Source organism: Cibotium barometz, chromosome 23 (genome assembly GCF_041138505.1).
Source record: "Cibotium barometz isolate CiBa-2024 chromosome 23, ASM4113850v1, whole genome shotgun sequence".
In the NCBI taxonomy this organism is placed as follows: Eukaryota; Viridiplantae; Streptophyta; class Polypodiopsida; order Cyatheales; family Cibotiaceae; genus Cibotium; species Cibotium barometz.
The window spans coordinates 46,822,004-46,848,041 of record NC_141068.1 but is presented as its reverse complement, the minus strand read 5'-3'; the positions used below and the strand labels follow the sequence as shown (position 1 = coordinate 46,848,041).

The following is a 26,038-nucleotide window of genomic DNA, read 5'->3' as shown; positions in this document are numbered from 1 at the left end:
TGACCAACATTACGATCGACAATTTGGGAGATTATTATGAGAATGATAACATAAACACAAAACATGAGCATAACATTACTTATGTGCAAAGTTCTAAAAGGTGGTGCGGGTGTAAAATAGCTACCAAAGCATTTCTAGAAACAATGTGGAAAAGATCTTAATTGTTAAAATGACAGATGGTATAGTGACCATGCCAATGGAAATATTGCATGGCTTGAGAATAAAAAAATTCTCCTTTACTTATCATCACACTTTTGTGGTAATGAATTTCCTAAAGAAACTAGAGTCATGCATTTGTGTGGGCGAATTTCATAAAGCAACTTGAGTCATATGATGTTAACCATTTATGCGAAAATCTAGATTGGTGCATGGTTGTGGGCTATGGATCACATGTACTTAAGAAAGTATGGCCATAAATTGAATGTTGACAAAAACATGGAAAACACATCCTATGGGTGGAGGATTATTTGGATAAGACTGTGATATAGACGAATAAGATAGCCTCTGTCCAAGTTTGTGAGACATGTCATACGAGACAAGAAAGTGTTGATGAAGAGATTACATATGAACCACGCCCAGAATTTGATTACACATGAACCACTCCCATAATTTGATCACATATGAACCACTCCCAAAATCTAATTTCTATGAGAATTATTTGGATAAGACTGTGATATAGACGAATAAGATAGCCTCTGTCCAAGTTTGTGAGACATGTCATACGAGACAAGAAAGTGTTGATGAAGAGATTACATATGAACCACTCCCAGAATTTGATTACACATGAACCACTCCCATAATTTGATCACATATGAACCACTCCCAAAATCTAATTTCTATGAGAATTAGATGTATTTATTATCCACAATGATGTTATGTAAGAATTGGATGTCTTTATTATCCATAATTAATGTCATGACCAAGGTCACTACAAAGTACTTGGATGTTGATGGAGATGTAAAAACACCATGTGTGCCTTTGAACATGATGAGAGTTAAAATGAGCTATGATACTGAAGGAGAGTACAACATTCATTTTAGTTCATCAGACACAATGATTCATTGAATACATCATCAGAGGGTTTGATGAGGTTCATGCATTGATTAAAGTGCAAGTGATACCGAGCTAAACAAAATAATCTTTTGAGAAGCATAGTGATAGTGGTTATGAGTTATTGAAGCGTGATTGGGAAGATAGCTTCAAATGTCCATGCATTGGGTCCTTCAATAACCAACATCACAAATCTTTAACCAATACTTGTGGAACCAAAGTATCCAAATCAGAGTGAAGATAGAATAATAGAGTGCCACAATGGAGCATTGGTGCTTAAGCAGAGAAAGAAGTGAAGAAGTTCATGAGTGAATAGAGGATGAAGAAGCGGCTGATCTAACACATTCTAGATAACTTCAAAGCATATACCATTGATGAGAGATTTATTGTATGACATAGATCTCAATGCTCTAAGGAGGATCAAGAAGGTGTATCATCAACATAGGTCAAAGAAGTTGATATTGTAGAGCCCTCTGAAGATCAAGGACTGATTCGCAGCCAGCCTCATCCAAGCCTAGGAGCACATTTGTGTTTCTCTTCACCAATCTCCTCTAGTCTTACATGAGGACAGACTTTGACAACCTAGAACCCCTTGATTATGCTTCCTAGTGGCCACATGCTTGGCTCATGTCCTTGCATCCCATGGCATGCACTTGAGTGAGGGATTGGCTCAGTATCTTGGAGAGTGACTCACCTCCTTCAGATGGCTCTCTCCAGAGGCTCAAGAGAGGAGACTAGTTGGGATTCAAGGGGCAGAGATAGAGTCCTCCATCCCTCTTGAGTGGCTCGGACTGTGATCTAATATCTTCCTCCCCCTAAGTGGGTAGAGGTTTTTACTAGACATGATATCCTAATGGTTGTCCATGGTGCAAATGTAGGCACCCTCATGACTTTCTCTATAGGGCTACATGGCATATTGATCCCCCCCTTGATAGAGGACCTTAGCACCAACTGCACTTTATATAGGGTGAGAGTGATTAGATTTCATGACCACCACCGCTGGTCAAATTGGCTAGCTAGCCAACTCGGCTAGAGAGACCTTGGAGATTATGGTTATGGGGGGCCAGCCCACTGATGCATCTACAATGGATTCTAAGGAGTGGGCACAGAATGGTCCCTTCACCCCCAGGGATGTCCACTATCTATCTTGGGCGGTGGAAAAGGGGTGTCCACTATTTGTATAGGTGGCAGGATTCCCATGCGAGAGGTTGACAGTATGCGATCACAAGAGCACGCTGGTGGCAAAAGCACAACAAGGCATCCCCACACGCTACTTTGGAAGAAGATGTGGGATAATTTTCTTTTCCTATGCTGCCAAATAGCACATGAATGGCAGTTGGAGGTGGCTCTCTGTTCTATATGTGGACATCCTCTAAACTCCACAATGGCATCCCAATTGTCCTAAGGCGATACAAGCAAGACTACAGTAAGGAGACTGTCTTGGGTAGCATGGAGAGGGAATGCATGGCGATAGCATTGGCATAGGTGGGGGGGTCATAACCTGTCTAGCCATGGGTGAAGAGGGTGGTGTGGAGGGTGTCGTGCTTGCAGGCTGCCTTGAGAGGGAGGGTCATGCCCACCACAGGTTGCAACATTGGGAAGATGCTACATATTTCAAAGAGCCACACCATCTAAAACCTTAATGACTAGACTTCTGACGCCCATGACAAGCACATCCGTGATAGTAACGTAGTATAAATCCTCAACATTTCTCTTGTGATGAGTAGTTTTAACCTTGACACACTTGCGCGCTTGGGCACATTCCTGATCCTTCTCCTCCATAGATGCTTTTTCAGCTTCACATCAATACACACATCCATGGTTCCCATTATTTTCTAAACAAACTTCTTAATTTCCTTCGCAGATTTTGGGGCCTTCTTCTTGAAAGTGCAGCCCTAGAGGCGCTTGTGTAGGTTGATGGTGTACTCCTAAGAGACAACCTCATCCTTGGTTACAACTCTTGCCCTTCTCCACCATAGTAACTAAGAGTTCACATTACTGGGGGCTAGCACATGTGCATAGGCGGCCAAGGGGGGTGTGGGGGTAGGAGCGTGGTGACCACAAGCATGACGTGCCATTGAAATATTTACATATGCACGAGCTATTGATTGGATTAGAACCCCCCCTATATTTAGAAACTACCACTGCTTTTTCCACATTCTCCACCATGTTCACACAACCTGCACGTTGATGAAGAAGTCAGCTTTATTAGGCATGCCTTCCACTTTCAAAATTTTCCTTACCATCCGAGTATTAATTGCACCCATGTGTGAATTGTGGAAGAATTCAAAAGTTTCAAATGTTATAAGCCCCAACAGCCCACTCAACTTAATAATAGAGAGAAAAAAAACTATGTTTCCTACTCCAAATGTATTTTCATGGACCCATAATCACAAAACCCTGTCTTTCTAAGATGATAGCACTAGCCTCATTGGTATTAAAAAATGGCCTCTTAGGGGCAATGGGGACAGTGTAAACTTGCCTTTGTAAAATACAGGTTGCACAATCGAGAGGGATTTTAAAATGGAGGGGGTTTAAATTTTTAGAGAGAAAGAGAGGGGGGATTTATGCTCCTGCATGTCTGGGCACAAGCGGGTGGGTGGTTATGCATGCCCGCAGGCAGTGTGCATGTACGCATGCATGCTATGAAAGTGTGTGACGTGTATGTGCATATGGATGTGCAATGTGTCAATGTTGCAATGAGCATATGTGTGTGCACATGTAGGTGTAATGTGCAATGTGTCAATGTTGCAATGAGCATATGTGTGTGCACATGTAGGTGTGGTGTGCATGTGTACACGTGTGGGTGTGTGATGTGAAAATGGGTGTGTGCACGTAAATGTGCAATTGAGTATGCATGTATGTGTCTATGAATGAGGTGAAAAAGAGTGTATAAGTGCATGAATGTGTGCACACATCCCTATCTTATAAATTATCTAGCAGGTCTATTTCCTTGCAACAAGCAGCACTCATCAAAGATGTAGTGCCTAGACCAATAGAGATGGTCATAAAGCCTCTTGCTCTTAAGACCAATCATGAATCGATCTTAAAAGTAATAAATCATTTAGTCTTATGTAGGTGTTGCATCTCATGTGGAGATACTTGGTTTTAGCAATTTAATCCAACTTTGTTTCTCCCTCCTTCTGTTGAAGGTTATGATCTGTGCAATGGAGATCTATCTCGCTCCACTAGAAGCAAGAATCCCATAATGAAAGTGTGTCTCAAGACCACATAGCTATATTTTTCAAGGGGGTTTAGTGATCTAAACCATTGGCCTGATTTGCTTTCATTCAAACTTTTTCCTTCAAGGCAAAGTATGAATGAACAGAACTTGGTGGGATTATCAATTCATTCCATGGCCTTGAAAATTTGATCGAACTTCTCTAGGTTATGAATAGGATCTCCAGTTCCATCAAATGTGATCATCATCCTTGAGATGTGGATTGGCTTGGTTTTACCCAACTTTGAGCCTCTAGGTGCTATGTTTGTTGCAACTCCCTCCCTATTTCAAACGCCATCGTTAACATGTCTTCTACATAGTCACATGACGTATTCACATGGTGAGGGAATTTAAGAAGATGGTTGTGTGAAACCCTTTGTTTTAAGACATCTTAGGCTATGGGTTCGGAGCTTGTATGTAGAAGTTATGGAGGTCCGAAAATTGTAAAATCCTCCCCCCCCCCCCCCTTTTTGGGAAAAAAGTGCACCCTTTGACCACTCTTACACCTCTCTTAAAAACCCAACATTTCAGTCCACATGGCAACCCCCCATTTGGCTATTCCTTAATCACCTTGATTAGGCTTGGGCAAATTAAAGGGCCCAAGAAGACCCCATTCACTTCCTAATGAAGTTCACATCTCTAGGTTCATGTCTATAGGTCCATGTGTCCAAGTTTATCCTTAACTCATGGCTGTAGGCTCACATGTCTAGACTCTCCTATCTAGGTTCACACTTCTAGACTCATGTCTCCAAGCTCGTGCATCCAAGTTCATGTATCCAAGCTCATGTATCCAAGTTCATGTATCTAGGCTCATGTATCCAAGTTTCACGCCTCTAGAATCACGTCTACAAGCTCAAACGTCTAGGGTCATGCCTCTAGACTCACATCTTTTTTGTGTTAACTTGGCTCAAGTAATTCCCTTTTATGAAATAAGCCTAGCTTCAATCTAGGAGCTAGGCTATGACAGGGTTGGTGTGTACTTATGGGTAACATTTATACTTTATTTTCTTAATAATTGAACCAATAATTGCAAAGGACAAGAAGTTTTCTTAGAATTTACAATTTTTACAGATTGTATGATGGGAAAATCCTCAAAGAACACAAGTAGGTATGTTCTCAAGGCATTAATAATCCCCAAAGGACATGAGAATAGGTTTGTCCTTACGAGTCTTTAAGGCAGTAACAATTGGTTGGTACAATGTTAGGTATACCTACCTCTAGAATCATGCCTTCATACTCACTCTTGTAGGCTCATGTATATAGGCTCACGTGGCTAGACTCACATCTTTTTGCGTGGGGCTATGGGCTCACATCCCCAACCTAAGATCTAGTTTGGCCTGTTTTTTGGTGGTTTTTGAGATTTTTTAAACTTGATGGGGGGTGATTAATAGTCCTAGTTCTAGTAAATGGTTATTCTACAAGTAATTAAGTTTTTGGTGTTTTTTGAGATTTTTTTGACTTGATGGGGGGTGATTAATAGTCTTGATTCTAGTAAACTATATAAGTAATTAAGTTTTTTAATTATTTTTTTGATGGAATTTCATGCTTCTAAGTTACCAATTCAAATAATGCATGAAACAGTTATGAAAAATTTGCATGAACATAATTGACAATCCACCCTAATGGACACAATTGACAATCCACAATTATGAAAAATTTGCATGAACATAATTGACAATCCACCCTAATGGATCTTAATGCTCATGTTTTTGGAGTGAATTTCACTCCTAATCACAATTGCTCAGCTATTCCATGGCTCAAATCAATGAAATCTAAGCCTCTTTGGGCTCCAATTTCATGCAAAAATCACCAATGAAATCAAGGTTGGATGAAAGTAGACTTTAATTCAAAATTAAAAAAACAAACAAACACATCCAATTACTCCAAAACCATATGTTTTTGGGAGTGTAATCTCCGAATCAACATAGTGTACTATTAGATGACCCCAATAGCTTGGAATAAATTGATAGATGGAGCTATAACAACACCAAATATGTTCAAGTCAAGATCTTACCTTAGCCTTGCCAAAGTTTGTGTTGTTGGGCCTTGCCTTAAAGCTGCAAAAACTACAACTTTCCTATGTGAGTGTGCCAGTTCATCCATCATGTCCAGCTCTACAAGATCTAGAGTTTTTCTTGATCATCTCTAGTTGTGGCTTCATGCTGGTTCACTTTGCAAAGAGGTTTTGCTGCAAGATCTATTGGAATTTCAATTCAAAGCTTGAAAATTTTTGCAAGTCTAGGATCTTATCTTACATTCTTGCCTTATCTGAATTAATTATTATGCAACATCTTCCCAGAGGGTTTTCAAAGTTTCCCTTAAGCCTCTCAGGGTTGCTATCTCTCTAAGCTCCAATTTGGCCCTATCGAGCTCATTCTATAATGCTTCCTTTTGTGTTGTCACAGCACCTTCTTAGCACTATGATGTCAATTGCATATTTAGATATGTTTTTATGTAGGCAACCTTCATAGCACTACTGATGACTTCTATTAACTCGTTTTCATATATCTGAAATCCCTTCTTTACCCTAGGATGTATTCACAATAGTATGGTCATGGGCCAATGATGTATGAAAGGCTAGCCACATATAAGCCTTATATATATGGGTAGAGATAGGAATCGGGAACCCACTTAAGTTGGGCACAACGCTCATTTGTATACACACAACTTTTGATAATGTGAAAGGGGAAATTCAATCATTTCTCAAGTGCAAAGATATCTTCTTCTCTTGATCTCATACCTTCTTTCTTGCTTGATTGTAGGATGCATGCTCATGTGTGTGGATGGAGTGTGTTGAGTGTGCATGCTTGCTTACTTGAGTGAGAGAATGATTGAGCACATGATTATTGCCAAGATTAGCTTTAATTAAGGTATTAATCTTTATAGTTGTTTTTTATTAAATTGAGTTGAAAATCATAACATTGGAGTGTTGTTATAAGAAACCCTATCAAAAAGCCCAAAAAACGTTAAGAAAAACCCTGAAAATTCAACAATACACAAGAAAAACCCTATCAAAAAGCCCAAGAAAAAACCCTGAAAATTCAACAATACGCAAAAAATTGTATTTTCTGTTCTCTAGAATTTATGGATCATCGAGACAAGGATCCAGATCATCTAGATCTAGATCATGAAATTTGCGTCCGGATCACTGACTGGAGCTTGAAAATGATTAATGAGGGATTGCCAATGGGGTAAATGATCTTCATTACCACACACTTGAGCATAAAGAAGAGGGGCTATCAAGATACCAATCAAATAATCTCTTGTAAGAGGGTATGAAGCTAAGTGAAGACCCCTGTTGCATTTATATAAAAAATACATAAAAATCGGTGCCAACTATGATTATAAATGTTTTTTTGGATCAGCAATCCCAAATTTGGATCGCTTCAAAAAAAAAATTGGATCCTAAGTTATGGAGCTACACCCAAGCCCAAGAACACCTAGCAAAGAAAGCTGCTCAAAACTGACAACTCTGCTCAACTCCCAAAGCGAAGTCCAACAAGAAAAGGACCTATGGCTGGAGTGTGCATCTATGGTCACTATCTGCAAGAGTATGCAATGCAATCTCTATGCCATAAACTAGCTGAGACAGGAACATGTTATTTTGATGTATCATCAATAAGCTAAGAGAAACAAAGGACTATAACATCAACATCATGAGACATAACCGAAGAACAATTGAATATATTTATAAATAATCTGAATTTGCATCTTCCACCTGCGTGTTGTTGTTGTTGTTGTTGTGTATTTTGGGACTGTTGTTGTTGCTGCCTGCTAGCCATAATTCTGATTACCTGTTCGGCCACCTCCTTGACCGCGTCCACGACCTCCTCTACCTCGTCCTCTTCCTGAACTTGTGTAGAAGGCCTGTTGCTCTAAACTGTTTTTGTTTTGTGAATATTGTTGGTCTTCACCCAAGCTCTTCTCTTCTATAATCTGTTAAAAAATATGGCAAACACCTTCACTAAAATGATGTGTAGGGCACATATACCTTGTAACTAGCACTATGCACTAAAGTCATAGATTATGGGCAAATGGATACAAAGGTTATTATGCAATCTTACCATGATGTAAAAGAGTCATTTAGGATCTCAACATCAGCCAAAGGGGTCGTCATCCCTTGATTAGGTAGCATTGGTGTGATTAGCAAGATTCTAGGGTTGGTGGTCACTTTTAGGTGCTTGAATCTAGGAGGGAAGGTGGAGATGATTTAGATGATGATTAACACCTAATCTTGAGCTTAATCCTCATGTACTTCAGCCTATATAAAGAGGCTCTCATCTATTGAAATCAACACATTTTATTGCCCCTCACTTATGTTGTCATTATGCTCATCATTATGCTAATTACTTCTTGATTAGTAGCTTAACTTCATCTTCTTCATTTCTATTCAACTATGCAATGGAGCTAGTGTTTGATCCTCCTTAGAATGGTTTTTAACATGGTATCAGAGCTAGGACTAGCCCATGCATTTAGAATCAAGCCCCATCTTATTTTCTTAGCAAGAGATTAGTGAAAATTAGGGTTTCATTAGCTTTTATGGGGTTCCTAGAAAATAGGATCTAGAATAGCAGCTGAGTGGAGGCCTTGGTGCTCACAAACCACGTAACCATTGCCAAAATCCTTTTGTGGGCACTTCACCAGCAATATTGCTAAGGGGCATGGCACCTCAATTGCACCATTCATAGCTCCACGTCGCCGGCAACTTCGTTTTCCCCAAAACAGGCACGTTCTTGATAGGCGACCACCAAAAGTATTGTTGCAGCTCACACACATCAAATCGGTCTAATTACTCTTAGGTGTGGCTTCATTGGAACCTAAACTTACTCCTCCTAAGAGGGTTTTGCAAATGATTGAGTGTGCTTCACACACCAAGCAAAAAACCAGGGTGCTGTCCAGAACTGCCATAGCCAGAAAAGGTACTTTGGTAAATTTGAGATTACTCATTGATTAAGTTGCTTAAGCAAGTGTTTGTGGGCTCTAAAATCATCTAGACATACTGCTATTCAATGCCCTTGAAGATTTTTAGCTTATTCTTTGTGCAACTCCTTCAAATATTGACTCCAAGTGAGCTCATTTCTCTGCATAGTGAGCAGAATATTCAACTCCACTAATCAATGATTAATCTATCATAATCCTTATCATTTGGTGCAATAAGTGGTTCATACATGTCATTAGGGACTTGCTACATCCCCTTATTACTTCACACTTAATTTGCCCCTTGATTAGGTGTCTCCCTTGCTTCCCACAAATCAATATATTTTCTGGTTTTATCTTTTGGAAAGCATATGCTAAATAACTTGATTTAGCACTATTCTTTGGTCTTAATCTCTCTTGTAAAAGGGTAGACACTGCCTCAATCATCAGAGGTAAGACCCCCTTCATTCCATATCATAATGGCTACCAAGGATTCTCCATCAATGCGCTTTAAAGGTCATGGTTTTCACACATGGCAAACCCGCATCAAGTTAATGCTCGTGAAGAAGGGGCTCTTCAACATAGTAAATGGGAATGAGAAGAAGCCAAGGACTCTTGCTGATGTTCCTTGTTGGGAAGTAAGAGATGACAAAGCTCGTGCCATCATCACATTGGAGCTTGATGACACTTACATTCATCATGTGGATGGATGCGAAACTTCCAAGGAAGTTTGGGACCAACTCACAACTCTATTTGGGGCTCGATCTAAAAGTTCAAAGTTTGGTTTGCTCATTGAATTTTTTAATCTAGAAATGAAGTCTGGCACATCCCTAGCCTCACATTTGAACTACATGAAAGGCCTATTAACACAACTTGCAGGAATAGGTCTTAAGATGGATGAAGATGTCTCCATTGGTGTATTACTTAAATCTTTACCTGAAGAATATGACCATGTGGTCACAACCTTGACCAATATGCCAATATCAAAGCTTGTGGACATTGAAGCATCTCTTCTTGAGGAGGAGAGAAAACTAAAGACCAAGCAAATGGAGTCTCCATCGTCATCAACCTTGTCTACTGAAAATGCTTATTATGCAGGATCTAGTAGGTATGGCAAGAACAAAGGCAACTACAACAAGGGCTACAACAACAACAATCTCATTTGTGACTTTTGTCACAAACCTGGCCATGTAGAGAAGAATTGTTTTGCCAAGAAGAAGATGCAACGAGTCTACATCATGGAAGAAGTGCAGCAGGAAGAAGACCAAGAAGAAGAAAAAGATGAAGACAAGGGCCACCATCATGAGGCCCTATCTATGATTAGATCAAATCATTTATTCTAAAGTGCTAAAAGCAAGGGCATGCCCTATACACATGGGTGTCCTCTTCACTCATACATGTAGCCACGTCTTGTCACACTCTTCTAAAGTCGTCCCATACCTCTTTTGTACGCATGACTAAAGCCTCTGAGTTCACATTGGCATAACCTATGTATGGCATTGCTAGTTAGACCACGCTCATGCATGCTATCACTGAGCATTGGGTGGTTAATTAGGCTCATGAGAGTCAGCATGACCAACTGCATCATTGAGTGGATTCAGTGTTTGAGGAGGGGTGTTAAAAAATATGGCAAACACCTTCACTAAAATGATGTGTAGGGCACATATACCTTGTAACTAGCACTATGCACTAAAGTCATAGATTATGGGCAAATGGATACAAAGGTTATTATGCAATCTTACCATGATGTAAAAGAGTCATTTAGGATCTCAACATCAGCCAAAGGGGTCGTGATCCCTTGATTAGATAGCATTGGTGTGATTAGCAAGATTCTAGGGTTGGTGGTCACTTTTAGGTGCTTGAATCTAGGAGGGAAGGTGGAGATGATTTAGATGATGATTAACACCTAATCTTGAGCTTAATCCTCATGTACTTCAGCCTATATAAAGAGGCTCTCATCTATTGAAATCAACACATTTTATTGCCCCTCACTTATGTTGTCATTATGCTCATCATTATGCTAATTACTTCTTGATTAGTAGCTTAACTTCATCTTCTTCATTTCTATTCAACTATGCAATGGAGCTAGTGTTTGATCCTCCTTAGAATGGTTTTTAACATAATCAGCATAGACACCAAATCTGTAAAGTTGGGAATGTTTTCCTGAGTCTGAATAGACGTCTTGATTGCCTTGTATTGTAGCCCGAGACCACGTAGACAGACCTCCACCTTATCATCATCATCTACTGACACACCAATAGATGCAAGGGATTCCACAAATCTTTAACGCATAGTCATTCACAGACATGCTCTTTTTTTCCACAGTATGAAGTTCATTCTTCAACTGTATCTTACGTGCCTTGGTATTTGTTTCATAAAGCTTTACCAAAGTGTCCCACGCCTCCTTGGGGGACTTGGCATCCTGAATGTGCCCAATCATGGTGTCTTGTATACTAATGGAGAGCCAATACATAACTTTCCTGGCTCCTTGGTTCCAGTCTTTAAACTCTTTCACATCTGCAGCAATCGGATTTATGTCCGATATCTCTGGTGCCTCTTCATGCTCACCTTCTATGTAGTCCCAATAGCCCTTTCCCATTAGGAAATTCGTCAACCTGAACCTCCAAGCATGGAAGTTATTCTTATCAAGCTTCTCAGCCACAATCTATGTTATGCCATCATTTGACATCTTGCCAGACACATAATTTTACCAGAAACAGCACTCTGGTTGTCCTGCACAAACTGCTATATTTCTGCAGCGGTACTGTAGTACTCTCAAATGTCACAACCAGTGACTTCAATGTGCATACATACACCCAGTGGCAACTGTTGACCTCTTTGCAGCACCCACAGTGTCTGCACAGTCAATCTGTCTTCTTGCAGTTCTTAAAACAGAGTTCTGTAGAGAATCGATGACCCGCAGTGCTCGAAATCGCCTGCTTTCTGAAAAACGGAGGTCCAGACGTGCCCGAAACGCGTTTTTGGCTCAAAAAATTTTGTCCGATTCTGATAGGATAGAATAGTTTCCCTATAGCTTTACTCCAGCGAAGAAAGCTCCTCAATCAGAGATCGTTTGCCGGTGCCTCCCGTAGAGCTCCCGACAAGGGTGTAGTCACCAACACAAATAGGGAAGAGTAGTTGAAGCTCTTACCCTCGCACCGCTTCCTGTGGTTCTCTTGCTTGCAGCTCAGCCCTTAGCACGAACCAGGCTCTGATACCATGAAAAGATGCAGGGGGGAAGAGAGCTTGAGCTCTTGCAAGCACACACACACTCATAAAACCCTAATAGAGAACACACAAGGTGAGAGGCTAAAAATCTTCTTCTTCACTCAACACTCAACACACCATATACAAAAGATAAGAGTACACATAATATGAAAGGTACTCAACCAAATACATACTAGGGTTCTCTATAGTGTGAACCCAACTAAATGAGCTGGCGCTATAACTATGCCAGTCTCTAGAGTGGCTGTCACACAGCCTGTCATCCCACTGGCCGCATATCACCCAAGATCTCACCAACCATGCCAGTGGTGTATCCCCCAGGCGGGTCATCAGTGTCCACCGCCTCACTAGACGAGCTCGATATCTCAACACTACAAATGGTGAGACAATCACTCTCTCAGAAAGTCTTGTTTTTTGTGCTGAGTATTTTAAAAAAATTATTGTCAAACTCTTAGTGGTAATATCTGATGAGAGGTGTACAGTAAATGACTAGAGTGATGAAAATATCATTGTGGTGTTAGGTACTCTAAGCCATGGGCTTTACAAGTTGGACTCATGTATGAGAGATTGGCACATAATGCTTGTTTAGTTACTGTCACACACATGCTATGAGTGATGCAAAGTTGTGGCATGCCCACTTTGGTCACTTGAATTTTGGAAATTCGCTACACCTTAAAAGGCAAGAGATGGTGTCAGAGTTACCAAAGAGTTTGAGGCCCCTATCAAACATGCATGTGAGGGGGGTGCATTTTAGGCAAGATGCAATGGGCATCATTCTCAAAGGATGGACATGAGGACACCATCGATCGGGGGATATCTCTACTTTGTGACTTTAATGATGACTACTCCAAGCACACCCAGGTGTATATGTTGAAGGTGAAGGTCAGAGATTTTTACATACTTTAGACACTTTGTTTCTATGGGTAAAAATGTATGTGCATGTAAAGTTAGCACCCTTTATATAGATTGAGAGGGGGGGTACATGCCAAATGTGTTTCATGTATATATGGCTGAAAGAGACATAAAACATCAATGCATAGTACCTTATACACCTTAGCAAAATGGTGTGACTGAGAGGAAGAATAGATCACTCATGGAGATGGCAAGTTGCATAGTTAAAGGCTAGGATTTGCCTCATATTTTTTGATTAGAGGCAGTCATAAATGCCACTTATGTGCTAAACAAATGCCCCACTAAGGCCTTGTAGACAATTATCCCTTATGAAGCTTGGAATGGTAGGAAGCCCTGTGTGGCTCATTTTGCATGTTTTTGGTTTTCTTGATTATGCTCTTGTGCTTGAGGAACAATGCAATAAGCTCAATAATAAGGTAGTAAAATGTATTTTTGTGGGATACAGCTTAGAAAGCAAAGAGTATAGACTCTACCATATCTAGACACAAAGCATGTTTTGGTGAGTAGAGATGTTGTCTTTATTGAGAACTTGGTTCAGCCCATGATTTTATATTAAAAAAATAGAAAAATGTATGCGCAAGACATTTTTGATGCACTCACTCTTAGTACAATGTTGGGCAGCCAAATGTGAAGCAAATGGACACTCAAAAAGATGTTGTAGGTTAGCCCATATTGGAAAAGTAGCACAAATGTCACCCCACAGATCAGCCTATAGATGAGGATGTAGTGGATAAGGAAAGGATAGCCATACACACATCCAAGAGTATGCAAAAAAAGTAGCACAAATGTCAGCCCCCCACAGATCAGCCTATTTATGAGGATGTAGTGGATGAGGAAAGGATAGCCATACACATCCAAGAGTATGCTAAAATGACTAGTGCAAACATTACGAGAGAGAAAATTAGTTGCTCCTTCACCTAGCAAGACACGTGCAGGTTCTCAGCAGGCATCTTATTCTTTCTAGATCATGTTCTCATTGCTAGTATATGCAATGAAGAGGAACGTGTTTCCTTTGAGGAAGCATTGAAAAATGATCATTGGCATGTAGGACGATTATGACTCAATCCCAAGAAATGACAATTAGTATCTAAGCAGGTTTTTGCATAGTCCCAAAAGCAAGCATTGGCAGGCTCCCAAGTGAGTATTCAAATACTAACAAGGCACTCAGTCCCTTAGCTTATTCTATGCCAAGGGGGGGGTGATGCTTAGATGCATGCTTTTTGCGATTTCAATTAGATTGGATGTTATAACATGCAAGTGTAGTGGCTTTTTCTTTCACCTTGGTAAGTCATATATATCATGGCTCAACAACAATGGGTTAAATGTTATGGCATTCAAGTGTAGTGGATTTTTCTTTCTCATAACAAGAATTGTCCTTGGAATTTGTAGGTGGTAAAGATTGTACGACAAGAAAATCTTCTAAGGACATGGGTAGGTGTGTCCATATATAAGTTTTTATTATAGTAATAATTGGTCGGTACACCTCTAGACTCATGTCTCTAGGCTCACATTTGTAGATTCACGTGTTTAGACTTATAGCTCACATGTCCAGACTCACAACTCATATTATGCTAGATGCGGGACATGTGAGTTTTTTACTTGGAGATCAAGGAGTTATTGGGTCTAGTGGTGCACGCCATCTTATTTGAGGATCACGTTTGTGGTGCAAGAAGATATATGATGATGTGACACCCTGAGTGATATGTAATTATGATTATTGTCTGGACACACAAAGCTTGTAGATGTTAATATGTGAAAAATTAATATCATGTTTTGTTTTAATGAAAAATGATTCATGTATATCATGGCTCAATAAAAGCAGCCAACAATGGCCACTTCAAGCTATGAATGTGAGTACAAGGTAGCTTTCACATCGACTGTGGAGTGTGTATAGTTCAGACACCTTTTGATAGATCTTGGTGTTAGTAATCCCCCACCTCCATATTTCATTGACAGTGCATTAGCCATTATTGTGAGGAACTCAGTGTTTCATGCTTGCACAAAGCACATTGAGGTGCATTATCATTATGTTAGGGAGAGGCTCATTGTAGGAGAGATTAGCATGGCTTATGCCTCTACACCCAACAATGTGGTAGATATATTCACAAAGCTCTCTCACATGAGAGAAGTTTGAAGATCTCTCACGAGAGAAGTTTAAATCTTTTGGGATTATTGGAATTTGGGGATAGCCACAAGATCCTTATACATGCTCACATCATCACTATAGGGGGGATTTGTAGCCATTTATATGGTAGTGATGTGTGGACGTAGGCTAATAATGGGCCAAGGTACTTTTCCATCTTTAGGATTTTTTTTCTCTCAAGCATATGTACGTACTCTTATGAGTGTGTTTAAGTGACCTTATCATGTCACTTCACTTGTACTTCACTAATACTCATCAATCTACTTTGAGTGTTGTGCTTCCATCTATCTTTCCTTACTGCATCTATGTGTGTATTGCTACTTTGATCTCACTCTAATAAAGATAATAGATTATTATTATCCTCTTTTATGTATAATTGCTTGGTAGTCCTTTCCCCCTCTCTTGCAATTATCATACCTATGAATTGAAATCCTCTCTCGAAGGGGGCCTTCACTCTTTTGGCTCATGCCCACCTCTTCCCCCAATAGTTGTCTCCCCATCAAAGGGGACTTTCACAAATCATTCACACAACCCTCTCCTACCATTTTGGGTCCTCATGTTCTTTTTTGCAGGGCCCACTTCTACCCAAGAAGAGGGGTATAATTTTTGAAAGATCCTAGAGATATTCAGAAATGGCATTCTCCTGCACTCCAAGTGTATCTTACTTGTCCTAGATAAGTTTTCCTCCACAAGTTTTCGAGAGGTGCAAACTACTATATCTTGTTGAGCTTGTTCAAATGTCAATTCTGGGTTAAACATGGAGACATCCTTAGACATGTTAGCTCTAAGAATGGCATTTCGAAGAATGGACACATTATCTCCAAGAATGGCATTTCTAAGATCTATGTAATTTTGGAAACCACCCACTAACTATAAGGGAGTATAGAGATTTATGGGTCATGTATAATACTATAGAATATTTATCTTCTTATATGCCATGTATATAGGGTACTACAAAAGATTCATCTATCATATACGGTACTACCACAGGAGGACTTAAAAAGAGCATATGCTAAGAAATGTGGACAATATGAATCTCTTTGAATTGAACCCCTCCACCAATGGTGCCTCAGCCGCATGACTCCACGCCTATCATTCTGGTTGATTCTTGCATAAGGTGTGGAGTTAGTGTCAAAGACAAAGTGATATTGGGTGTTTATATGGTGTTGTGTAGACACCGCTAGCATCTTTTCTGTTTTACCCATTTGTTCTGCATAGAAAATTTACCTAAAGAGAAATTTCACGCGACAAATCCCTGAAGCTGCTAAGGTTATGATGTTTGGAGGGTAAAGTTAATTTTGCCATCAAGAATCCAATGAAAGGTAGCACTAGTTAGCATATTGCTTGGCAATACAACTTAGGTACTTAGTACTTCTAGCTAGTGCTAGCTAGCTGTATTTTTGCTAGCTAGCACTATGTGTAATTGCTAGTGCTAGCTATCACTAGCTAACATATTGTTTGAGGTAGTTAGCACTTCTAGGTACTGCTAGCTAGTAGTATTTTGATTGCCTTGGTAGCACTAGCTAGTAGTTAGGATACTGCTAGCTAACGCTATGTGATATCTAGTGCTAGCTATTAGTTACATAGTGCCAACTAACAGTCCTATGATAGCTAGCACTAGCTAGCAGTCTTGTGACTACTAGTAGTTAGCTCTACCTAGAAGCCACACGACAACTAGCTCTAGTAGTCTCACAGTGCTAGCTAGCAGTCTAGTTAGCAGTCCCATGATTGTTAGCCGATCTTGTGACTAGCTAGCTACCAGTCTTGTGAGTGCTAGAGCTAGTGGTAGCTATCACTAGCTACTAGCAGATATAGGGGACTACTAGCTAGCTAGCAGTACCCTATATCTTGTATTACTATAGCTAGAACTACTTGTAGTCACAATGCCAGAATCTAGCTATTCCTAGCTACCATGCCTACAAGAGATATCATGTGCTAACTACCACTAGCTATCACACTCACAAGACTGCTAGCTCTGGCAGTCACAATGCTATTTAGTTTTCAATACAAGGGACTAGTAGCTAGCACTCACAAGCCTACTAGCTACCACTAGATAGCACTGTAACTACTAGCTAGCAATCACACTACTATCTAATATATATAGGGGATTGGTTGCTACCACTCACAAGCCTGTTAGCTACCACTAGTACTATTAGATAGCAATATAGTAACTACTAGCTAGCAATTCTAGTATTGTAACTACTAGCTAGCAATCACACTGCTATCTAATAGACATAGGGGATTGGTTGCTACCACTAGCTAGCACTCACAAGCTAGCTAGCACTCACAAGACTACTAGCTAGCATTGTGGCTAGCATTCACAATGCTATCTAGCAGATATAGGGGACCACAAGCTAGCTAGCAATATACTACTATAGCTAGAACAACTTGCAGTCACAATGCCAGAATCGAGCTAGTGCTAGCTGTGGCAGTCTTGTAAGAGCTATCATGTGCTAGCTAGAACCACTTGCAGTCACAATACTAGAACCTAGCTAGTGCTAGCTCGCAATCCCCTATAAGTGCTATCATGTGCTAGCTAGAACCACTTGCAGTCACAATACTAGAATCTAGCTAGTGCTAGCTAGCAATCCCCTATAAGTTCTATCATGTGCTAGCTAGAACCACTTGCAGTCACAATACTAGAATCTAGCTAGTGCTAGCTAGCAATCCCCTATAAGTGCTATCATGTGCTAGCGAGTAGTACTTTGATTGCTTAGTAGTGCTAGCACTCACACGACTAGTAGCTAGTACCAACTACTAGTAGTCACAAGACTAATAGGTAGCACTAGCTATCACTGACAAGCCTAGTAGCTCAATCACAATAGTGCTAGCCACCACGAGCTACGAATCCCAGACTAGCTAACAGTAATGCTATTGCTACATAGCTACTGCTACATAGCACTAGCACCATCCACTAGCAATCACAAGAGTAATAGCTTCATCATGCAATTTGGAAACAGTATTGAAAGTCAAGAACTATGGGAATAGAATGAGAGTTATTTGTGGAAATTTGAGTAAATGTGACTTTGGATTCGATTGTTGGCTAAAGAGAAAGTAAATGATAGATTTGTATACATCACCGGATGGTGGTAGTATGGAATTTTATTCACGTACCTTTAATATTTCCACATTCCCATGAAATAAAATTACGTACCTTTAATATTTCCACATTCCCATGAAATAAAATTACGTACCACCACTACCGAAAGGGGATGATGGTGGTAAAATTCATGGGAATGTGGAAATATTAAAGGTACATGAAACCTCAAATTTTGTATATTAACCTTTATTAAAAGGGGTATAGACATTTGGTAGTGTAGGTTTACAATCAATGGTGCATTTGATTGAGCTGTCAAAGATCATGAGATCTAGGTGAATATCATTCAAGGAGCATGCAACTCAAGAAACCCCAAATTATAGTTTAAAGGGCAATCAAACAACAGGAACTAAGGAAACTCTTGAGTGATCCAACAACTATCGGTTCATGTGAGGAAGCTAAGGTATATGTATTAATTGGGTAAGATAGTCAACTTTGTTTGATTCATCATGCTAGTAATGGGGAAATATGTTCCTCATGCTCAAAAGAGCTATGTGTATGGTAAAGTGAGCAATGTTTGTCATGACAATCCATGTTATGGACCAAGATGTGTACTATGTTGACGAGAGGAGTCAGCACTGTTTGATTTAGTATCTCGTAAACGGATGTTTACCAAGCGGAATGGCAAGATTTATGTTCTGGACTCAAAGGATCTGAGAGAGTTAGTGACACAAGATTTTGTGAGGATAGTCAATGTGCTTGGCACTTGTCATCAAGAAGACATATCTATGTGAAGTTGGTAAGGCTTTAGAGGTTAAGGAGACCTATGTCGAAGCCTTTAGAGGTTAAGGAGACCTATGTGTTAGAAGCCTTTAGAGGTATGTGAACAGACTTGGTATGGTCAAGAGCATAGTTTCGGTAATAGTGAGATAGCTAGCCCAAGAATGCACACTTCGTTCCTTTGTTGGAGAAGAAGTGCTAGTATGTATACTTCATTCCTATAGTGGAGAAGGGAAACAAGAAACTATTGGATGTGTTAGTGCCATGTGGTACTCCTGAAAAGTTTGTGAGTAATACATCCCATACCACGCATGTCTACACCTTCTTGGTGATTTTTCTCTAGACTACCACGCACTACCACGCACTACAAGTCTGGTACAATTCATTCTCACACTGTCGTAGAAGTGTTCAATAGACTTCTCCAAGTTTGTGTCGTTGCTATGTGTCACTTACTCTTAAGTGTTGAAAGAAAACAAGGAGTTGAAGGCTCAAAGTACATCATGAAGACATGGAACAGATCAAGCTAATCATGAACTATGTTTGATTTTGAAATGAAGAGCAATATGATTGTGATATTGTACTCTTCGGGATTTCGAGTTGTTTGTGTGACATTGGAACATTAGAGAGCTTCTCATCGAGGATAAGGGGGAGAGAATGCTGCAACCCATGACGGCACATCACCGCTTATGAGATTAAGTGTGAATGTGTAGCGTTTGTGGGTGACAGTTGTAGCACAAGGTTTGTGGCATGTGGCCGATAAGGCACACCTTGAATGCCCAAGGTCGGGTTTTATCCCTTTGAGATGTCGGTTCATCGTTATCCTCTTCATCACATTTTTGCATGCAAGGCTGAGGGTTAGGGCTTGGAGCTCTTACACATGATGTGTTGAATTGGAAAATATGATAGCTTTGATTCCAACAACTACCAATAATAAAACACCTTGTGAGAGATGCTGACTAGGTGCGTAAAACCGTTCCTCATCCATTGACTAGTAATGAAAGTTACAAAAGACCTTTGGTTAAAGATGTATCCCTTTATACGCCCATTTGACACCATCTACCCACCGTCCCCATTATTTGTAGTGCCTATGATTAATCTACGGTCCCCATTATTTGTAGAGGCTATGATTAATCTACGGTCCAGTCGAGGAGCTCCTACAGCAGCAGTGAGTTCCTGAGCTTGAACATCAGCCTCGGCATCAAGGGAAATTCCATGGGCGAGGTCTCTCCAGAGTAACAGTCATCCAACCAAAATGAAGGCATCCAACTGTAGTTTCTCATACAGAGAAGTTCTACATCTGGCCCCCCCCTTCCTCCTGACTTCTTCTTTTTTTTTTTTTTTGGCTTCATGGCTGCCTGACTCCCCAAACATTTCTAGTTGGTCTCAGGCAATGTTGTTTAGGAGTGAAGCATGAAATTCAATCGACTCTAGCAAGGTGGTTGTCCGCAACATCTCCATCCTTTTCCCATTGTATTTTTTGCATATCACATTCAAAGGTAGGTCAACTAAGAATCATATTCTTGCTTCATATGGAAGTGCACACAAACTTTTCTTAAGAAGCAAGCTTTTTTTCTCTATTAAGAAAAATACAACTGAAGGCATATCCTACTACAGCAAAGAAATTACAGCCTCCGTTATGACCAAATAATAATAATCAACTTGCTCTCACACAGCTCTTAAAGCTAACCATCCATGGGGGTTTAAAAAACATATCCAACTCAGTACCGACAGCTCAATAGATTTCAAATGCTTTATACAACATACACAGGAGAGTTGCACAAAAGGTCTCAACTGCTTTACAACACGCACACACACACACACACACACCCCTCCAAACGCGAGATGCATAGCCAAATCTCAGGCTTTATTCAATTCCACTTCAACATGTTGAATCAAGTTTAAGGCTTTGGGCATCAAAGTCAATCGTTTGGAAACCCAACAATTGAGCACACTGGCAACATTAGGAATCCTCAGGCAATCTGGTAGCTGAGTTCTCAACATGTTCCATGTAGGCCTCTGCAAGCATTTTGCCAAGTTGCACTTGTGCATGCATGTTAAGATGAATGTTATCTTCCAATAAAGGAAGACCCTTTGCATCAACATAATACACTCCCGGAAGATTCACCGCCATTTGAGCCTGGCGAACCTCCTCCAAGAACTCCGGGAATGGATGATTTGCGGCTGTTATGCCCACCTGTCAAAAACCAAACAATAATAACAAGATGAAAAGGTATACTTGTGTGCCCCAAAACACACAAAACCAAGTTAAAACATGGACAAGGAAAAAATATTTCCAAAATGCAACAACCTTGGTTACCAATTTGCCACCTGACCCAAAGCATCTTCTTAAATACTCTATTAAGCTACAGTCAAGTCTACACACCATTAGTGGCAAACGTTGTATAGGAGAAAGATTTGACCTAAAGGTGAACACCTAACCTAAAATCTCTTCTTAAACCCTCTTACAACAACCGGAAGCTACACCAAAGACAAAAAAGGCCCATTACACATGTTACACATTACCAAACAGACAGTTGATGCATGGGTAAAATTGCACATCCGTCCGAAAGCCACCACAAAGATGCTGCTTTTGCTAACAGGCACCTGTAATGTGTAAGGGGCCTAATTGTCATTTGTACCTAGCCACAAATGTTCTCTTTTTTTTCCCCCCTTGAGTAGATCCACCTGTGGTCACCATATTGGTTGCCCGCGGTTTTTACATACCTGCCCGGAGGCAAAGAACTTGTGGCCACGGCCACAACATGAACCAGTGACCAGGCGGGATTGAACTCAGGACCTCCCCTGTCCGAGTTCTAAGGGCAACCAGCCTGTTGGTGCCCACAAATGTCCTCTTACACACCACTCATACAAAAAAAAAACCGAATAGAAAAACAATAAATCCAAAACCCCGAAGTCCCTTGTTGACCATCTTCACATATTCCTGCCTAACAGAGGACCAAAAAACCCTGCTGAGAAGCTCAAGGTAGGAAGCAAACCTGAATGACTGGTAGCTCACTATTTTGCAAATCGGAACGAATGTTGGTAAATAACGCTTCCAGCCTTTGTGGAAATTCCTTGACATCATCAGAAGATAGGGTGTCACTCTCACCTTGGTACCAAAGAAGTGCCTTTAAGGTGCCTGATTTACTTATGGCAGCCTTTGCACGTTTGATCATCTGCTCGTAAAGCCTGCTTCCTTTCTCCCATTCCTTGATTTGGGTTCCACCAACTGCACATGGCACCAAGCCAATCGCTGGAGCAGGTTCTTCTCCAGCAGCTTTGCAATGTCGAAGGACAGATGCTGCAAAGACCAGCCCAGGTCCCAAGCCACAAACTTTACCTGCTTTACAGAAGATGACAGCACTAAACATGGTAGCAAAACTAGTCCAAAGAAACTACACTGGATGCAGGGCAACCGGCACTTGTTAATGGAGACTTCCCACCTGTATCGATATCGTGATGCAAAGGTTCCAAAGCCTTCACCCAATGCAGTTTCGCATTTAAACACAAAATTGTCCCCGTGTCTACTTCACATTCCGGAGGCACAATGTGGTCCCATTCCTTATGGATGCTGCCGTCTTTGTGATGCTTTGTATGGATACCACCTCTCCCTGACATATTGCTTTGACCAGACAAAATGATTACATCATTGACAGTCTCAGGTGTGGACACCTCTGAATGCTTGGGAAAATTACCATCCGCCATGGATAACAGCTTGTGCTGAGACCTAAATTCAGCAAAAAGTCTTTTGGTTTAGGCAAATTAAAGGAGGGGCAAATAATGCACATGAAGGAAAGAAATCAAAGTGGATTGCAATATCGAAGATGCTCATTGGTAACAGACTTGAAAATAAACACTTGAAACAAATACCAATCTTTGAAGCATTAGCAAGAAAGAAAGGAGTTATACAAAATAAGCATTTTCTTGAAAAACTATTTCATCATCACATCTATTGCATGCTCGAAACTTTACACACCCTTCAAAATAACCTTGATAGCTCATTGAAGCTGCCACTCATGATGCCATCATTGCTAAGTGAAACACAAACAGAAAATTACTACGTTGTGATATGACCCTAGCAAAGTTTGGAAAGAGGTAAAACCGGACAGCCATGGAAGGATTTCCTATGCATCTGCATTGCACGCAACACTACAAGGAATGGCAAACCATGGCTGTTGGGAGTAAGGTGGATTTTAGGGTCTGCCATGCTTCGCCAGAGAGATTACTTCTCCGTAGCTATCAAATCTCGAGGGTCTCCTCGTAGGGCATACTTGCAACAAGACTCCAAACTTGCAAAACAAAGCCATAAAACTATGAAAAGGGGGGTGCAGGCCTAACTCACCACCCAACCACGACAGCCGTGGGCAAAGCCCACAAGTTTTGGCGGTCCCCACTGAGCCACGAGCTGAGCTAACTACATAGTCACAGGGGACGGAAGGGACGGACTATTGGAACGGAGGGACGCCAAGTCGGGATGGTTCAGGAACGGGGACGGCAGGGGACGGTCAGACGTCCACCTGGAGGCGTCCCTCACAAGGGACGGTGAAGGGGACGGCAGTAGGAACGGGGACAGCTGTGGGGGACGGCACTGTGGGGGGCCGGCAGGGAGCCATTCTGTGGTTTCTTTTGCCCGTTTCTAGCCGTTTGGCTTGGCCGTTTGGGGAGGCCTTGAGCCTTTGAGGCTTGGGCCTTGGGCCTTGCCTCTCTCTTGCCTTGAGGTTTGGCATTTAGGCTTGAGCTTTGGGGCCTTGGCCCTTGGCCCTTGAGGCTTGGCTCTTGCCTCTCTCTCTCTCACTTGCCCTTGCCTCTCTCTTGTCTATCTAATATCTATATAAGAACAAGGCTACAAGGCTACAAGCATGGAGTTTAGCGTAAACAGCCCCCGGACCCCTGCAGAGAGGGGCTCACGCCCCCCTCCGCACCTTTCCCCAAGTAAGCTGGTGTGAAACTGCGCGCCGCAACGGACCCAAAATTTACAGCCCATATGTAGTAGGTGTATAATAACTCACCGCATATGCATGTAGCCTGGTTGGCAATGTGCCAACCTTCTCCAGAATCGTCTCATGCTATCTGGCCACAATCGGCCACCATCCAGTGTTTAAACCGGGACCTATCAGGTGACCCGTGCTACTCATAAATGCCTTCTCCTCATATAGGGGGGACTCACAAAGTAGAGTTAGCCGGTGCCTGCGTAGTTACCTGAGGGTGGAAAAACTTTTTAAAAAAAGTATTTTTTGAGTGCCGTTCCCTCCCCCGTCCCCGTTCCCTACTCATGGCCGTCCCCCGTCCCCGTCCCCCGTTACTTGTGACTATGGCTAACTAGCTAGACATACCAACCAATCTCTACCCCATGACGTCCCATACTGCCACGGAGCTACCCTTGTGGGCCTCGAGACTACTGCCGGCCTCGGCTGCATGAAACAGGTGCATGTCTGCACTAGATCCAGGCTCTTGACTGCAAAGCTCTCGCATAGTCTCACGAGACTTTGCCTGACTAATTGACCCTGGCCACCTTTTTATAGGCTCTTGGCCAGCCACCGGGCATCCACACATGGGTCTGTCCATCCCCAGCCCAACTCGCCAATCTGCCTACCTAGCTCCAAGCTACACCAAGCCTCGAAGCTAGTCTTGTGTGCGTGCTGCACACGGTAGATACACTCTGTGCAACTCCCCTTCCTCTAAGAGCTCACTCCTGAGCTCAGTAAAAACTCAAGGTAATCCTTCTGAAGGGTAGTCAATGTCTCCCATGTAACGTCCTCCTCAACACGATCCTTCTATTAGAAGTCATCTCTTGTCTATTTTTATACCACCAGGGCCTCTGTTGTGGGTGTGCCCGCCCTGTATAGGTGTTTTATCATTTTTCCTCACTCCCCGTATTTTTTCCCTATTTTTCCCCATTTTTTGGTAGTGTGGATGGATGCCAGATGTTGGCAGGAGCTTCTGGTGGCTGGCCGACTGTCCATTCAGCACTCGTGTGGCTGGCCGACTGCCCAATCGGCAAGCGTGGAGTATTTACTGCTGGCCGACTTCGTGGAGTTTTCTACTGCTGGCCGATTGCTTCATGCAGTCGTGGAGAGCCACCAGCGCTGGCCGACTGCATGCATGGGGCCTATAAATAGGCCCCATGCCCCCCACCACTTAATTCATTCAGTTATTTGCGGGATCTTGTGTATAGAGAAGAGTTTACACACCTATTTCTCTGTGTTTCTTGTGCTGTCTATTTTCTGCACTCTACTTGCTCTTGTCAACCCAAGTTTGGTTATCATTTCCGCTGCATATTCTGACATGGTATCAGAGCCCTAGGCTCGTGATAGATCTTGGGAGTTTTCTGAGCAAGAGGGGGATCGTTAGGTTGCTGATTGGTGGACTGTATTATTGGACGGTTTGGGAAGAGAAGGTGAAAGAGAAGGCAGGCTAAGGTGCTGGACAGCCACTTGCAGGTTTTAGAGATTTTTTTCCCACCCACCCACCCTTTCAGTTTACTCCCCGCGATGGTAGATTTACTAGAGATGGCTGAGAAGCACGTGAAGATTCCGACTCTCCCCACATTCCCAGTGGACCGTCAGTTGGACGGATCTAATTACAGCATCTGGAAGGTCATGATGGAGTCTGTGCTGGAGTCATATGACCTTGCTGATTTCATCATCGTCGGGGTTCCACGGCCGGAAGCAGAGAAAGGGGAGTTACTGTCGATGAGGAAGGACCGAGAGGCACAGGCACACATGTGGGATTGTGTCAACGCCAGGGTCCGGTC

At 41.6% G+C, this 26,038-nt stretch overlaps 1 protein-coding gene across 3 annotated transcripts in view; it reads right to left on the bottom strand.

Annotated features, from left to right (window-relative positions):
• Positions 1-20,831: 20,831 nt before the first annotated feature.
• The window catches only part of LOC147626009 (putative carbohydrate esterase At4g34215), a 38,435-nt gene continuing 33,228 nt past the window's right edge, over positions 20,832-26,038 (bottom strand). For all 3 annotated transcript variants that reach the window (XM_086817579.1, XM_086817578.1, XM_086817577.1), the window contains 3 exons: positions 22,728-23,011; positions 22,281-22,624; positions 20,832-21,478 (listed from right to left, as the gene is read on the bottom strand). In XM_086817579.1, the coding sequence (XP_086673705.1) occupies positions 21,245-21,478; positions 22,281-22,624; positions 22,728-22,989 (840 nt within the window). In that variant the 5' untranslated portion in view covers positions 22,990-23,011 and the 3' untranslated portion in view covers positions 20,832-21,244. The remainder of the gene's footprint in view (positions 21,479-22,280; positions 22,625-22,727; positions 23,012-26,038) is intronic.